The following is a 17,300-nucleotide window of genomic DNA, read 5'->3' as shown; positions in this document are numbered from 1 at the left end:
GAGGCCCCCCAAACCTCCTAATCTTTACGAGCTTTGAGCAGGATGCCTTGGAGCAGGAGAGGCTCAGTCAGTTGGTCAAAGAGAGGCTGGGGTGTCAGACAAAGGTAAGAGTGCAGCGTACAGAGTTGAGAGTTTCGGATGGTACAAACATTCATGTTTAGTTTCTTCATTGATGGGAGTCTCAAAGCTGGGGTTCCCAATGATTATATGAAAGACGATGGCACCATGATGCAGATCTCCATGGTGTCACCAGAGTTCCTGGTATGCACAGTGACAGTGTGATGATTTAAACTAATGACATATCATTGTTCTCCTTTAGATTCACCAACATGCGCGCATTCTCAGGACCCCGGAGAGCCACCCCTGACACCAGAGGACCGCCAGGCTCCAGATGCACCTGCATCACACCCAGGCTCTGAACCAGGCACCAGCACAGATAACAGCACCTTGGTGGGCATTAGATCTTTGGCTAGAATGTCGGAGCACAGTGGTGAGGGAACTTCACACACACTTGAGGAGCAGGCTGAGGTAAAGAGTGCCCAGGGTGCCTGGAGTTGGAGGACTACAGGAGACCAGGATGATGCTGAGTCGAAGGCAGATGATGAGCCTCTGGAGTCGCCCATTAGGCAGTAGATGCTGGATGTCCAGCGGGATGTGTGGGAGAATCTGGCGGAGATCCATGAGGATATGCATGCCATGGTCTCTGTTGCAGAGGAGTCCATGTGAAGCATAAGCACTGCGTTGATCCTCATGGCCGAGCACACAGCCTCCTCCATTGAGAGAGTGGTGACTGTTATGAAAAGGCAGCTCCAGGGACAGAATCAGGTGTTGCTGGGGTTGTGCTTGGACCTGCAAGCCCTCACACAGGCAATGACCTCAGGTGGACAGTGTCAGTGTGGGAGATGGATGAGACACCCAGTATCGCAGCTAGGTGCTCACCCATCAATGGTGAGCAGGGAGGTCCAGTGTGACCTCACTTTGGAACACGAGCTGCCTGTTGTCTCTGCGGGCTGTTCTCAAGGTGCTCTGGGTGATGACAGCAGCTCCTCCACTCCTCTGCCAGTGACTGTGGCATCTGGTGAGGCTGCGATGACTGGGGAGATGCCAGCCGTGGCACTGGCCGCTCCCTCCCAGGTGGGGCCAGCACAGGCTCCACGGACCAGAGGACGACCGCCAAAGTCAGGCCAACAGGGCAGCAGAGTCAGCCGGCTGTCTCCAATGCCAGTGCTAGCGAGGAGTGAGCACCAAGATGTAGCTCTCGCAAACGTAAGTTTAAGGCACAATGAGCACAAGAGGGACTCTTTATGGGTGACGGCTGATCTTTGGCAGCCTAGGCGAAGGAGCATTGGATCAAGGTATCCCGGGTGTCCTTGCCTCCCTGAAAGATACAGAAGTCTGCTTCCATGCTCTCAGCATTCTCCTCACTGTGCTCCTCTCCTGATTCATTACTGGACTCATCCTCTTAAGCCTGTGGAGCTGCCTCAAGATCCTCTTCCTCCGGTGGGTTCCCTCTTGCCAGTGCCAGATTATGGAGAGCGTAGAATACAACCACAATCAGTGACACACAATCTGGGGGTATTGTAGTGCTCCCCCTGAACGGCCTAGGCATTTGAAGCGCACCTTCAGAAGACCTATGGTCCTCTCTATCACCACCCTTGTGGAGGTATGGCTCATAATGCAGCTCTGCCTCTGTTCTTGGGTGGCAGAGAGGCATCATAAGCCAACTTTTCAATGGATAGCCCTTGTCACCCAGCAGCCATCCATCCAGTTGGGCTGGAGCAGCGAAGAGCCTCGGCACCTGGGAGTGTCTGCGGATGTATGCATCATGGGAGCTGCCAGGGTACCTTGTACACACTTGCAGAATCTGCATCCTGTGGTCACACACTATCTGCACGTTCATGGAGTGGAAGCCTTCCTGTTGACGAAGGCACCTGGATGGCCCGCTGGCGCCTTGATGGCCACATGTGTGCAGTCGATGGCACCCTGGACGATGGCACCTCTGGCTCACTGAGCCTGGGTGGCCTCATCCGTACGGAAATGAATAAATACCAATATCCGCCTGAACAGAGCTTCTGTCACCAGCTTGACACAGCTGTGGACAGCTGATTGGGAGACTGCACCCAGATCCCCCAACGACCCCTGGAAAGAGCCAGAGGCATAGATGTTAAGGGCCACTGTGACCTTCAGAGTCACTGGCATGGGGTGACCACCCACACAGTCAGAGCTGATCTCAGGCCCTATTATCTGACAAACGGAAGTCACAGACTCCCTGGAGAGATGCAGCCTCCTTCGGCATTGCACCTCTGCCATATTGAGGTAGCTGCATCACCGCCTGTAAATCCTGGCAGCAAGATTGTGGCATCTTCTGCGGCCCCTTCTGCCATGGACTACTTGTTGGCCCTGTGCCCCTTCTGCCTGCACCTCTCCTCCCACTGGTCCCTCTCCTGGAAGCTGCACTGGGACACCTGGCCTCTTCTCCTTTCTGTCCGTCGCTTCCTCCTCAGAGGAGGTACCTCCAGCGGAGGCCAGGATCCCCATTATGAGGGTAACAGAAGGCTGTCTGATACCTGGAAGGGTCCACATGATCAAAATCCTCTGGGGGGCCTTGGAGAGTCCTGAAATGAAGCCTGGAAATACAAAGAATGAAGCTCAGAACAAGTTAAGTTGTTAAGTTCAAATGTGCAACCAGCTGCAAACTATCTCCTAAACTCCTCACTCCTCACACTGGCAATGCTGCTGACCCTTTTTATTCTGCCCTTAGATGAGGTTTTGCAAAATGTGGACTACACGCCTGCCTGTTTTTCCCATGTGATGAGTGCGAAATCGCACGGGCAATGTAATATCGGGTTCCATTGGGTTTTTAATGCCCTTTTAATTGATGGCGGGCATGGCTCTGACACCTACACACGCCCACTGACCTGAAGATTTCACGCGTGCGGGATGATGTCGGGACACTCACCCAATGCCTTCTTGAGCTATTTTACGCCCAATCAGGTCGGGTGCATACCTGCCCCCGAGGGGTAAAATTTTGCCCAGAGTATTTGTTTAGTTTCTCTGCCATTTCCTTATTCCCCATTCTAAGTTATTCTGTCTCTGCCTGTAGTGGGCCTACAGTGCTACAGTGGGTCTTTGCTAATCTTTTCCTTTTTACATACCTATTGAATCTTTTACAGTCTGTTATTATGTTTTTTGCTAGTTTAACTTTCATATTCTATTTTCTTCTTCTTTATCAGTTTCTTTGTTCTCTTTCACTAAATTCTAAAATTCTCCCTGCTCTCAATCCTCAGACTTATTACTCTTTTTGGCAATTTTATATGCCACTACCTCTGATCTAATAGAATCTTTAACTTCTCTTGTTAGCCATTGCTGGATCATTTTTCCTGTGGGGATTTTGTGCCTCAAAGTAATGTAAATTTGTTATAAACCCTGTATTAATTCTTTAAATGCTAGCCATTGCCTACCATTGTACTTTTTAATGTTTCCCAATCTACCACAGTCAACTTGCCCCTCATATCTAGGTAGTTTCCTTTGTTCAGATTAAAGACGCTAGTTTTGGAATGAACTTTCAATTACATTCATATTTAATGTAAAATTCTATCATATTATGGTTCCTTTACAATGAGATTATTAATTAGCCCTTTCTCATTGCACAATACTAGATCCAAAATATCCCGTTCTCTTGTTGGTTCCTCAACAAAACTGTTTTAGAAAACCATTGAGTATACATTCCAGGAATTTATCCTCCTCAGCTTTAGTGTTAATTAGGTTTACCCAGTCTATATGTAGATTGAAATCCCCCTTGATTACTGTATTACCATTGTTAAATGCACCTCTAATATTCTGATTTAAACCACGCCCTACATTACCACTACTGTTTGGTGGCCTATAAACAACTCCTACCAGTGTTGGTTGTCCCTTGCTATTTCTTAGCTCCATCCAAACTGATTCTACATCTTCTGATCTAAGATGGTCTCTCACTAATACACTGATATCCTTTATTAACAGTGCTACCCCAGCTTCTTTTCTGCTTTTCCTAACCTTCCTAAATGTTGAATATATTTGAATATTCAGTTACCAGCCTTAGTCACCCTCCAGCCATAACTCCATAATGGCAATTATATCACATCTGTTTACTTCAATTTGTGCTGTTAATTCATCTACCTTGTTATGAATGCTGTGTAAGTTCAGCTAAAGTGTGTTTAATTCTCTCCTTTTATCATTTTCGCAACATCTAGCCTTATCTCCTGGCACTCTCAAGTTTGTACGCTCTGTCCCTTCCTGCCACACTCTGATTATCATTTCCCTTAATACTACCTTGCTCTCGTACCTCCTCTTTTCTTCAATTTATCACATCTTCCCTCACATGATCCCTTAACCCACCCTTTAGTTTAAAGCCCTCTCTACAGCTCTAGTTATATGACTCACCAGAACACAGGTCCCAACACGGTTCAGGTGAAGACAGTCTCAATGGTACAACTCCCACTTTCCACAGTACTGTACCAGTGCCCCACAAATCAAATCCCATTTCTCCCACACCAATCTTTAAGCCATACATTTAACACTCTAATCTTAGCCAATTTCCTCATGGTTCAGGTGTTAGTTTGCTTTTATTCATTTACAGGATGTGGGCTTCGCTGGCTGGGCCAGCATTTATTGCCCATCCCTAATTGCCCTTGAGAAGGTGGTGGTGAGCTGCCTTCTTGAACTGCTGCAGTCCACGTAGCATAGGTGCACCCACAGTACTGTTAGGAAGGGAGTTCCAGGATTTTGACCCTGACACAGTGAAGGAATGGCGATATATTTCCAATTCAGGATGGTGAGTGACTTGGAGGGGAACTTCCAGGTGGTGGTGTTCCATGTATCTGCTGCCCTTGTCCTTCTGGATGGCAGTAGTTGTGGGTTTGGAAGGTGCTGCCTAAGGAGCCTTGGTGAGTTTCTGCAGTGTATCTTGTAGACGGTACACACTGCTGAGACTGTGTGTCATTGGTGGAGGGGGTGAATTGTTGTAGTCCAGAGATTACTACCTTTGCAGTTCTGCATTTTCATGTAACTCCTAGCTGCTCATACTTTCCAAACAGAACCTCTTTCCTAGGCCTACCTGTGTTGTTGTTACCTACGTGGATCCTCCCCCTCCCATTGCAAGTTCCTCTCCAGCCCAGAGCAGATGTTCCAAAGCCTGGCACCAGACAGGCAACACAGCCTTCTGGACTCTTGGCTGCCGAGAACTGTGTGTACAGCCCTGACTATATTGTCCTCAACTGCCACTATATTCCTATTAACCCACCCCGCTTGAATGGCTTCCTATGCCATGGTGCCAATGGTCAATTTGCTCATTCACCATGCAGCCACCACTTTCATCCATTCAGGCTGCAAGAACCTCGAACCTGTTGGACAACTGAAAGGGCTGACGCTCCTCCACTTCTACCCTCTTGATCTCCTTACCTCCTTTGCTTGCCGTCACATCATTCTGTCCCTGACCATGGACCAAATCAGACGACCCTATCCTAAGGGGTGTGACTGCCTCCTGGTACAAAGTGTCCAGGCAACTTTCTCCCTCCCTGGTGCGCTGCAGTGTCTGCAGCTCAGCATCCAGCTCAATGACTCTGAGCCAAAGTTCCTCTAGCCGCAGAAATTTACTACAGATGTGTTTGGCTTGGATCACATGGTGTCCACAAGACCGACATTCTGCAATTGCTACATATCACCTGCCATGTCATCTTTATAATGTTTAATTAATTATTTTACTGAATAATTTAAATTAATGTCTCTACACCTGCTTGTGCTTATATTCGTTATTTTAATAAATGTTCTACTAACCCCAAATGAAATATCCTAGTTAAGATAAATAGGAAATACTCACTAGCTAATCCAATAAGCTTTACTGCTATTAGTAAACCTTCTACCACTAATGAAACCTACTAATTACTAAAATTATCCAAGTTTTGCAAAGGAAAAGAGAAAAATATTCACCAGCTAATCAACTACCTGTTTCCCTTTGACACCACAGTTAACTTTTCTCAGAACATAGTCCAGTTCATTCTGTGGCTCAGAGCAGACCAACCTGTCTGAGGGTCCTTCTCTCGCTGCTCCTCTAGGTCATCATATGATGATAATTCTGCAAGCATCTAAACTGAAACCTTAGGTCAATAATAGAATTAATTTAGGGAGTTAGAGTTATTCACTTTGCAGAGAGTAGGCAATGGAAGCAGGAGATGTAATTTTTTTCTAATGATGGAACGGTTGGGTATTGATTTTTATATATGATAGGGATAGTAATAGTCTGACTAAATTGCATGCCCACAAAATACAAAGAGTCAGGTTAGATGCTAAAATCAGATATGCCAACCCTCAGAGGATGGTTACCCTTTGTTAACACGTCACTGATACAAGTGCTAAATGAGGTACAATGAAGCCCTTTTAGAAGACACTTCATATACTGCAGAACTACATGGGTTAGTTAAGTTCACCTAGCAATGTGGCACAGATCTTTGGCAGCTTGCTTGATTGCCTTCTGGAATCAGAGAGGAATTTTCTAGAGTTCCCCTGAAGTTGGCCCTGGGTCAGTTGCTATGCTTTTGCTGGCTTTCCCCCAGTGATTAGCATTTCAAGCAGTTGCGCCATCTAGTGGATTAGAGCCTTAATTGATGAACCCAAGACTTTTATTGGCCCTCTCTCTTAACATCAGTACAAAGTCATGCTCAAGTCCCCAAATTGACAAAATGACCTTGGAAAGGTGGAGACATTACTTCTTTATGACAGCTGAGGCTTTCTTCATGGTGTTTTCTCAGCAAATTACAATAGACAAAATAAATGAAACACACAAGTCTTGAACCAGCCTGGAATTAGCTATTCCAAGGGAAAAAAACAGCTGGTACATATACTACTTCACAAAATCTACATCCAGCATTGTCAACCATTTAATTTCACATGTAAAAATACATAATATAACTAAATTATTTTAATGGCAGTATTATTAAGCAACTTTGATGTGCTGATTCATTGTTAAACACTCAATTATAGTTTTTAGTATATCAATTGCACATAAATGTCAATTATTAGTAAGGTGGCAGTAACTAATGCACCAAAAATAAAAATTTCTAAATGCCCCTCTTTCCGCCATATGGAAACATGGTTTTACCATTTCAAATTTCACTTAGCATTTCAGGAAGGTGCTCTGGCTCTGCCTCTCTTACAATTAGTTTCATGGCATTAAATAGACATCTGTGAGAGTGTTACATGGTTTCCCAAGTGATCAGAGTAAGTCACAACCAAAACAACACTGAACACACTGGTAAAACATCCTTTTACTGATCTGAAGATTAATAAGGAGGAAAAAATTAGAGTACGAGAGAAAGCTAGCTGGAAATATCAAGACAGATTGTAAGAGTAACTACAGATATTTAAATAAGAAAAGTTAACAAAGTGAGTGCTGGCCCAATAGAAAGCGAGGCTGGGGAATTAATAATGGTAAGTAAGGAGATGACATGAATTTAACAGGTATTTTGCATCAGTTTTCACTACAGAGGATAAAAGTAACCACAGAAATAGCTGTAAATCAGGAAATGGAAGGGAGGGAGGAAATCAGGAAAATTACAATAACCATAGAAGTGGTATTGAGCAAATTGTTGGAGCTGCGGGCTGACCAATCTGTGGGCCCTGATGGACTTCATCCTAGGGTCTTGAAAGAAGTGGCTGCTGAAATAGTTGATGCGTTGGTTTTATTTTCCAAAATTCCCTAGATTCTGGGAAGGTTCAATTAGATTGGAAAATAGCAAACGTAACTCCTTTATTCAAAAAAGGAGAGAGACAGAAAGCAGGAAACTACAGGCCATCTGGCTTAACATCTGCCATAGGGAAAATGTTAGAAGCTATTATTAAAGATATTATAGCAGGGCACTTAGAAAAGTTTAAGGGAATCAGGCAGAGTCAACATCGTTTTATGAAAGGGAAATCATGTTTAACTAATTTATTGGAGTTCTTTGAAGAAGTCACATGTGCTGTGGATAAATGGAAACCTGTGGATGTATGTACTTAGATTTCCTGAAGGCATATGATAAGATGCCACACCAAAGGTTATTGCAGGAAATAAAAGCTCAAGGTGTAGGGGATAATACATTGGCATGGGTGGAAGATTGGCTAGCTAACAGAGGGTAGCCACTAAGTGGGTCTTTTTCTGGTTGATGGGACTTAATGAGTAGTATGCCACAGGGATCAGTGCTGGGGCCTCAACTTTTTACAATTCATATAAATGACTTGGATTAAGGGACAGATGGTATGGTTGCTAAATTTTTTGATGACATAAAGATAGGTAGGAAAATAAATTGTGAGGAGGATGTAAGGAGGCTACAAAATGACATAGATAGTTTAAGTGAGTGGGCAAATACCTGCCAAATGGAGCATAATATGGGCAAATGTGAAATTGTCCATATTGGAAGGAAAAATAAAAAATAAGCATATTATCTAAATGGTGAGAGAATGCAGAACTCTGAGATTCAGAGGGATCTGTGTGTCCTCGTGCATGAATCACAAAGGGCTAGTATGCAGGTACAGCAAATAATTAGGAAAGCTAATAGAATGTTATCATTTATTGCGAGGGAAATTCACTACAAAAGTAGGGAGGTTGCTTCAGTTGTACAGGGCACTAGTGAGACCACATCTGGAATACTGTGTACAGTTTTGGTCTCCTTATTTAAGGAAAGATGTTAATGCGTTAGAAGCAATTCATAGGCTAATACCAGGAATGGGCAGGTTGTCTTATGAGGAACAGGTGGAAGGTTAGGCTTGTATCAACTGGAGTTTAAAAGACTAAGAGGTGACTTGATTGAAACATTCAAGATCCTGAGAGGCCTTGACAGGGTGGATGTGACAGGATGTTTCCTCTTGTGGGAGAATCTAGAACTAGGGATCACAGTTTAAACATAAGGGGTCGCTCATTTAAGACAGAAATGAGGAGAATTTTTTTCTTGCAGAGGATTGCGAGCCTTTGAAACTCTCTTCCTCAAGGCAGTGGAAGCAGGGTCTTTGAATATTTTTAAGGCAGAGGTAGATAGATTCTTGATTAACAAGGGGGTGAAAGGTTATGGGGGGTAGGCAGGAGGTTACAATCAGATCAGCCATGATCTTATTGAACGGCAGAGTAGACTTGAAGGGCCGAGTGGCCTACTCCTGCTCCTAGTTCGTATATTCATTTGTATCATTTTTCAATTTTGTTTTCAGCAATGCCTTAAGGGGATGCAGTCTGAATTCAAAGGGAAGGTTCACAATAATAAGTAGAATCAGCAGCAGCCACCTGCTACAAGGCTGTATGAGATGACAACATACTACTATTCACAAATTACCTTCATTTGTAGTCCAGATCTTTTGAGACCTTGAGCAATGTTCTAAATGCCCCTTTCTCACTCCTTCGAGCTAATTGGAGGAGGAAGGGGAGAACGATTCATTTGGTGATCAGCACTATGCTGAGGAAGGCTGACTAGAGCCTTAGCCCAGCACACCATCTCTTAAATTTCATATATGTACTAACAGTACAACTGGCACCGAGAGAACTGTATTTCAGAGTTAATAATCAAGTGGACTGAAGATTGGTGTACACAGTCAGGATTTGGACCAAAACAATTGATGCACATTATAGGAGCTACATGTCTCTACTTATAGCACTATTCACTTTTGATCATTAACAGTTAAATACACTTCAGAATGTTTAAGGATGAAGAACATGGCGCAGAATGCTCAAGAAACATTTCATTAGGGTTGGCATCACTGGTTGCAGGTACATCTAAACACTCTTTATTCAATCATGAGACAGGGACATCACTGACCTTTAGAAGGTAGTGATGAACTGCATTCTTGACTGCTACATTATGTGTAGTGTAAAGGAGGAAGTGACACCATTCCAGGATTTTGATCTAGTGATGATGAAGTAACGGTGATTTGTTTCTTGGATGGTGTATGACTCACAAACGAACTTAGAGGGAGTGCTGTTCCCATTTGCCTGCAGCACTTGTTCTTTTAGCTGGTCAAGGTCATGAGTTTGGAAGGTCAGTAGAAGGAAGGCGAGTTGCTCAATGCAGCTTGTAAATTGGGTGTCAGTGGTGCAGGAAGTGATTGCTTAAGGTGGTGGATGGGACACCAGTGAAGCAATCTCTTTTGTCCTGGATGGTTTGTTGCTTCTTGAGTATTATTGGGCTGGCACTTACCAGGCAATGGAAAGTATGCCATCACATTCTTGACTTGTGCCTTGTTAGTGGTAAACAGGTTTTGGGGAGTCAGGGTGTGAGTTACTCACTGCAGAACTTCCAGCCTGCTGTTATAGTTGCAATATTTATATGGCTGGTCCAGTTAAGTTTCTGGTCAATGGTAATCCCCAGGCTGTTAATGGTATGGGGGAATTTAGCAATGATAATGCCATTGAACATCATGGGGAGGTAGAGTCTCTCACATTGGAGATGGTCATTGCCTGGGACTCATGTGACACAAATGCTACTTGCCAATTAGCAGTCAAAGCCTGAATGTTGTCCAGGTCTTGCTGCATTTGGGCACACTGCGTCAGTATCAGAGGAGTTGCAAATCAGGCTGAACACTGCAATCATCAGTGAACATCCCCACTTCTGACCTTAAGTTGGAGGGAAGGTCATTGATGAAAGTAGCTGAAGATGGTTGGTCCTGGACACTATCCTGAGGAACTCCTGCAGCAATCTCCTGGCCGAGATGATTGGTCTCCAACATAACCATCTTCCTTTACGTTAGGTATGGCTCCAACCAGTGGAGAGTTTTCCCCAATTCCCGTTGACTTCATTTTTACTAGAATGCCTTGATGCCACGCTCAGTCAAATAGTCTTGATATCAAGGGCAGTCACTCTCCCCTTTCCTCTGGAATTCAGCTCTTTTGTCCATGTTTGGATCAAGCCTGTAATGAGGTAGGAGCTGAGTGCTCTTGGCAGAATCATCCTGAGCAGGTTATTGCTGACAAAGTGCTGCTTGGTAGCAATGCTGTCGATACCTTTCATCACTTTGCTGATGATCGAGAGTAGACTGATCAGGCAGTAATTGGCTGGATTGGATTTATCCTGTTTTTGTAGACTAGACATAACTGGGCAATTTTTCACATTTTGGGTAGATGCCAGTGTTTAGGCTGTACTGGAACAGCTTGGCTAAGGGTGCAGCTAGTTCTGGAGCACAAATCTTCAGTACTATAGCTGGGATGTTGTCAGGGGCCGTAACCTTTAGCTGTTTTTTAATATTACGTGGAGTGAATTAGATCAGCTGAACCCTGGCACGTGTTGCTGGAGTTGTGCTGTGAAGTGTGACCTTAACCTTAGCAAGAGAAAATTGAACATTCCAAAATTACTAGCGTATATTTACCAATAGATATTCACTCTACATGTGGCCATTCTATTTCTTGTGATTGATGTTATCTCTGCAAGCTCTCATTTAAAACAGCAAATGTTTAATTTGCACTCTGCTGAGTTAACTGTCACATCTTGTTTGGGTGGTGATGGGATGGGGGTTGGCTTCAGTAGGGTGAAGACAGGATTAGAATCTGTTCTGAAACTCACTCCCCCCTCCAAGTCAAACCTGTGAACACACCCTCAAGGCTGATACATGAGGATCAATCACTTTGGTGAGGTAGTCTGACGACACACAGCATCTTTGGGAGCAGAGAGATAGGAGATATCAAGAGAAAGATTCCATTTAAATTATATATTTTGGGGAGAAAGTTCAAATCAATTACCCAAATCTGGGTTATACACTGACGAGGGACCACTTTATACAAGTAATCCAAGGTCACACCCAGTCTGCTCACTATTCTGTTACTTTTCAGTTCATGTTCCCAGCCTCAGCACAAAGGAACATTCTAGGCTTGAAGCTTCTACTGCTATAGACATCACTTACACTATAAAAAGGCAGCTGGTATTGCTGGAGCAAAATGCCCAAACCTGCTTCTCCAACCAGATAGGCATTTTACTTAGAGTTTAGTAGTTAGACCACATAACTGTGTTCATTTATCCAACTTTAAGGCTATGGTAGAGAGCACAAGTTCACATTGACACTTTAGTAAATACATTCCCCTATGCAAAGAAGTGGCTTCAGGAAGAAGAAGGGAGACACGCACGCACACCAAAAGAGAGGGGGGGGGGGGGCACACTCAGGTAAAGGGGCAGCGACAGGTAGGAGAAAGGGAAGGGGCACCAACATGAAGAGAGAGGGAGGGTGCTGACAGGGAGAGTGGGAAGAGTGCCGACAAGAAAGGTAGGCAGGGAAGGGTGTCCAACTGGGGAAGGGGGCTGCGGGAAGGAGGACGCTGACAGATGCTGGCCCATTCCTCTTCTTTCCCCCACCACCTTGGCACCTTTTTAGGTATATAAGAAATTCCCTTTTGAAAGTTATGATTGAACGTACTTCTACCATCTTTTCAGGTAGTGCATTCCAGGATGTAAAGGAGTTTGAAAGATAAAGACAATTTTATAGAGATATGCTGACTGATGATTAACACCTTTCTCTTTCCCAAATCATTATGAAAATTACTGCTAGCTTCATAAAACAAAACAGTAACTGCCTGGAAGGGTGTCTGAGTTTTGCCTTTTTGTCGATTTTATTAAAATATTTCATACCAATGATTACAGCCACAAACATGATTATTTCTAACAAAAAATGATCAAGGAGCAAGAGGGCGTGTGTGAGGGATAGAGATTAAAAACGTATTCAGCAATCGGACGCTGGGACTCACAGTATCAATGGCTGTAACAACACAACAAAATGATTCAGGTTGAATTCCTAATCTGGTTTCTACTTCACATTACAACTGACATAAATTCTCATTCTAAACAGAAGAAAAAGAAATAACCTTGGACTTTTTTCCTTTAACGTTAAAAAGGTATTTTGTGAAAATTCATGGTGTAAAGATAATACGTTTGCTTCAAGTCCCTTCAGGTACACCTGATGCAAGTACTATTGCTACGTTAGAGTGTGCCAACTGATTTAATGCTTACAGAATCAGACTTTAAAAATGAAGTTTAAATAAATTCATCGGCTTATTTTAAATTGAGAGATAAAGCAAAAAGGCCAACTTCTCATTTCCAGAGGAGTCACCTAATCCCCACACACTGTAGTGCTCCATGCAACAAGCCAAATAAAAGCTTATGTGCTGCTTATTTAATGAAACCCACTCCTACTTCATAGTGATTGCATGTGTGTGTTGGGTGGTGGTGGTGGGGGTGGGGGGAGGGGGGGGAAAGAGAGAGAGAAAGATAGATAGGAGGGAAGGAATGGTGAGGTGTGAATAAGTTGGCAGAAGGAAAGATGCAATTGATGATGGGCAGGAAGGCGAAAATGAATCAGAACCAGACTGCCCCACGGATCTCGCTTCAATTGGAGAAAGGATAGGCAGGTGTCAACTTTACCTGAATGAGTCAGGTTGAACTATGAACATACCGGAGGCATTATACACAGGTTTTTTACTTCCACGGGGTTGGACTGGGGGGTTGTGAGTGTGAGGTCAAAAGGCAGGGTACAGTTTCTGAACTTGGATACGATGCATCTCCCACCAGACACTGTAACTGGGAGAACTGCAGCTACCCGAGTGGGGCTCTGTGAACCTCTACAGCCATTGTTAACAAAGACTCTGAAGGGACTTGGTGCAAGTCACCAAGTAAACGAAGACAATAAAATCATGAAGTTATTTTTTTCGCCTGAGAATCTTGTGCACTGACAAAACATCTCCATATGCAAAAGTAGGAAGTCTTGTATATTTTCACTTTTTCTTTTAAAAAGTATATTCACAGCTAAACAAATCTGTGGCTTCTACAAAACTGTACACAGACGGAGTACATTCATGGCTGACTTGAGGTACTACAAGGTTTTTTTTTTCCTTTTCATACAAGGTCACAGAATTACAGACGTCAATTGGAAATGCAGTAAGACTCCACACTTTGCTTCTGTTTAACTGCATAAACTACACTTTGCAGTCCCAGTTTTTTTTTTTGCTGTGAACTTCAGGGCTACTTCCTAGCGGAAGGTTAAAGGTCAAAAGGTGAGGAATGCCATTTCTTTTCTTTTCTTGAGATTTGCTATTGGTCAGCTGGGATATCTCTGTCAGGTTCCGATTTGGCTGTCTGGCTTGGGGATGGCGTGTGCGAAGGGTGGGCTACTGAAGGCATCCCATGTTGCATGGGGATGGCACCTGCTACAATTCCTTCGACTGCAGCAGCTGGGATGCCTGCTGCCGTTACCCCGACCACTCCACTTGGAAATCTGCAATGAACCAAACAACCATTAATGAGCCATCCAAGTATAGGGGAGCTGAACTCAGAAACAAAACTGTGTTATTCAAAGGCAAAAGGTCCAGTTTGGATGGCTTGTTGGATAACTGCAGTTTGGGTCTAAGCAAAACATACCAGCAAGGTCACAGGTTCAAAATGACATGATCTGAAAATTAGAACCAAACCAGTTTGAAAGCTAGTTCAAGGAAAATGTATTCACACACGCTGCTGAGTGTATGTGGAACAGACTATTTGAGATACATAATCAGTTGACTTTCAAAAGGACATTCAATATTTGCCTGGGAAGTGAGAGACGTGCAGAAAGGTGAGAAGAAAATAGAACTGGGATTAGGAAGAGGAAACATAATTATGAAAATGACAGAGGAGGTTCAACGGGCTGAATGGCCTACTCTTGTACAATCTGTGCTGAGTTAGCCGATTTCAAATAAGAAAATGGCAGTGGTACTGTAACTGAACTCAGTATCCCTTGACTAATCAATCGATCAGCCAATCTTTCCATTCCTCAATGCTTCTGGAAAGTGTGAGGATAACGGCTGAGAACAGGATTAGATTCAGCAGTAATTCCTCTTCATGACTGAATACTCTGATGTCTACTGTCTAAATTTCCACATGTACAATGGTTTCTTGGTCAAAGTACTGGGGGGCAATCAGAGCTGGAAATGCATGCAATAGGCAATGAGGTGGTGCCCTTATGCCCACAGCAGACACCTGGTACTTCCCTCAGGGAGAGAGAATCAGTGGGCTGTTCACTGGTTGGTTGCTTGCTTGCTCCCTCCTGTGCAGGCACAATTAATGTAGTAACTATTTTAGTGAATTTATCTGCTCAAGATGAGGGATGTAAGCTCTGCAAAACAGAACACACTTCCAGCATCTGACACCCTCTCCTCACCTGTTGGAGAGAATGCTTTAATTCCGGTTTTGCATGGATGACACCCAGACAATGCTGTGAACACTGGTCCTTTACCACATGTTAAGTGTGAAGCTTTAGCCAAACTCCCATCAGATATTCCCAAGGTGAGGCATACTGGACACAAATTGCAGGGGCAATTGAACTGGGAAAAGTCTGTGAATTAGGAGATTTTAAATTCCCAGCCATTCAATGGCACAACAGCAATCTAGCTGACTGCTAGAAGACTTGTAAATATGATAAACAATTAATTTGTTAGATGTTAGTGAGGAAACTGGGGGTGACTAGACATGGGGTTTAATTTTTAGTCGCCCTGATAAAGTAACAGACCTCCAAGTAGGGAAACATCTGGACAAGTCACCATTGTATTAAATTTAACTTGATCAGCCAAGCTAAGACTGCTGAAGCTTTGAAGTTAGCCCTTTTTAAAATCTGGTATGAATTTTGCAATGATGTCAAATGGCTTCATTAAGAATCATTGGATGGTTCCACTAGGCAGAGTTAATAGCAACATTGAAGAGAAATGGAATGTCTTCAAGACCTCCTATATACAAAAAGATGCTGTGCATGTTTTAGGGTTAAACAAAGTGTTATGATCCCAGCTGATGTTAAAAGTGAACAAGCCAAATCCCAGGGCGGAACCCTGGCTTGATAAATCCTAACTTTAATTTTTTGTTTAAATACGTGGAGAGTGGCAGAGTCACACAGAAGTCAGTTGATGAACTTTTAACAAAAGAATAAAACATTTATTAAAGCAGAAAGGATGAACTGTATTGCAATACTCCTTCGCCCACAGCTTTACATTCACAGATATATAGAGATTTGTAAGGATAGCACAAGTTACAAAAGCTATCTTATACTCTAATGTTCACAGTAAGTAGACAGTCCATGTAAACCACTAGGCAACCTGTGGTCAGACACACTACACTCTGAAACCAAGTGACAGATGCCACTCCAAACATGCTATGGATCTCTCCTCAACACCCCCCAGATGCTTGCCACACTGAGCCAACCAACAGTGTTCAGTCTCATTGAATTCCATCTTTCACACGAGGATTTCCAATCTCCACTCTCCAAGAACTTGCTTTGGAATCCTCTCCTAAACCAACGACTTCTCTCAAAATGCCTTCCATAAGGGTCCACCTACAGGGCTTCAAACTTTCCTTCCAATGTTCCTCTCCCCTCGATCACCACATGTATTCAAGCTTCCTTCCATGCACTCTCTCAAATGCTCAGCCGTGCCAACAGAACACCACTGCTTCACATGCCCATGGTAAAGAGTTACAGGCCTTCAGCTGTGTCTTTGGAACTTCTGGCTTCTCCTTTCACTTCCACAGAACAGGACCTTTTCCAGATTCATGTCCTTTGACTAGAATGTCCTCTTGGAACATTTCCTGTTCCACTCCCCTGGACTTGGGGGCTTTCTTCTTTGGAGAAACCTGCCTCCTCTGCAGTTCCCTCACATGTCCAGCTTCCCCTGGCAACTGCTTCAACTGAATTCGAACTGTTTTCTACTGAACTGAAACTACCCGTTTATCTCTGTGGGGCCTCCTCTCTCTCTCTCTCTCTGGACCGCCATTGCTAGGCAACAGCACTGTTTTTTTTCCTACTCTTCTGTTTGTTTTAATTTCCCTTCAAGAGTCGTAACAATCTTATTACAAGGCAGATATACCTTAAAGATATACCTTATTCCTAACATACCCAAATGCACATATAACTTATTTAAACTATTTCTTGACACCCTCCCCCTTGAAAGAATGCTTCACAACAGTGAAGGTTTCTTTACAATGGCCTTACACCGCTTCACACAAACCTATCATAAACCTCTAACAATAGATTACATACCATACAAATAAATTTTCCATCTCGTTTCACAATTACACATTATTGTACAATTACAAAGATTTAAGCAGCACAAAGTCCAGAAAATTAGCAAAATTTGTACATTATTGCATTATCATAACCCAATCTTTGTTTCTTTTTCCTTTTATTCCCACTCTTAAATGAATCATTCTTTACTGAGTTAAAGTCCACAGCCCAATTATCCTTTTCATTAGCTGCAGGTGTTATTCCAACCTCAAGCTCCTTTTCCGAACTCAAATGTGGTAAATTCT

At 43.4% G+C, this 17,300-nt stretch overlaps 1 protein-coding gene across 1 annotated transcript in view; it reads right to left on the bottom strand.

Moving 5' to 3' along the window:
- Positions 1 to 13,731: 13,731 nt before the first annotated feature.
- Positions 13,732 to 17,300, bottom strand: part of LOC121281090 (C-terminal-binding protein 1-like) — an 89,224-nt gene continuing 85,655 nt past the window's right edge. The window contains exon 11 of the mRNA XM_041193752.1: positions 13,732 to 14,250. Coding sequence (XP_041049686.1) covers positions 14,067 to 14,250 — 184 coding nt within the window. The 3' untranslated portion in view covers positions 13,732 to 14,066. The remainder of the gene's footprint in view (positions 14,251 to 17,300) is intronic.

Source organism: Carcharodon carcharias, chromosome 8 (genome assembly GCF_017639515.1).
Source record: "Carcharodon carcharias isolate sCarCar2 chromosome 8, sCarCar2.pri, whole genome shotgun sequence".
In the NCBI taxonomy this organism is placed as follows: domain Eukaryota; kingdom Metazoa; phylum Chordata; class Chondrichthyes; order Lamniformes; family Lamnidae; genus Carcharodon; species Carcharodon carcharias.
The sequence above is the reverse complement of the archived record's forward strand: the minus strand, read 5'-3'. Positions and strand labels throughout refer to the sequence as shown.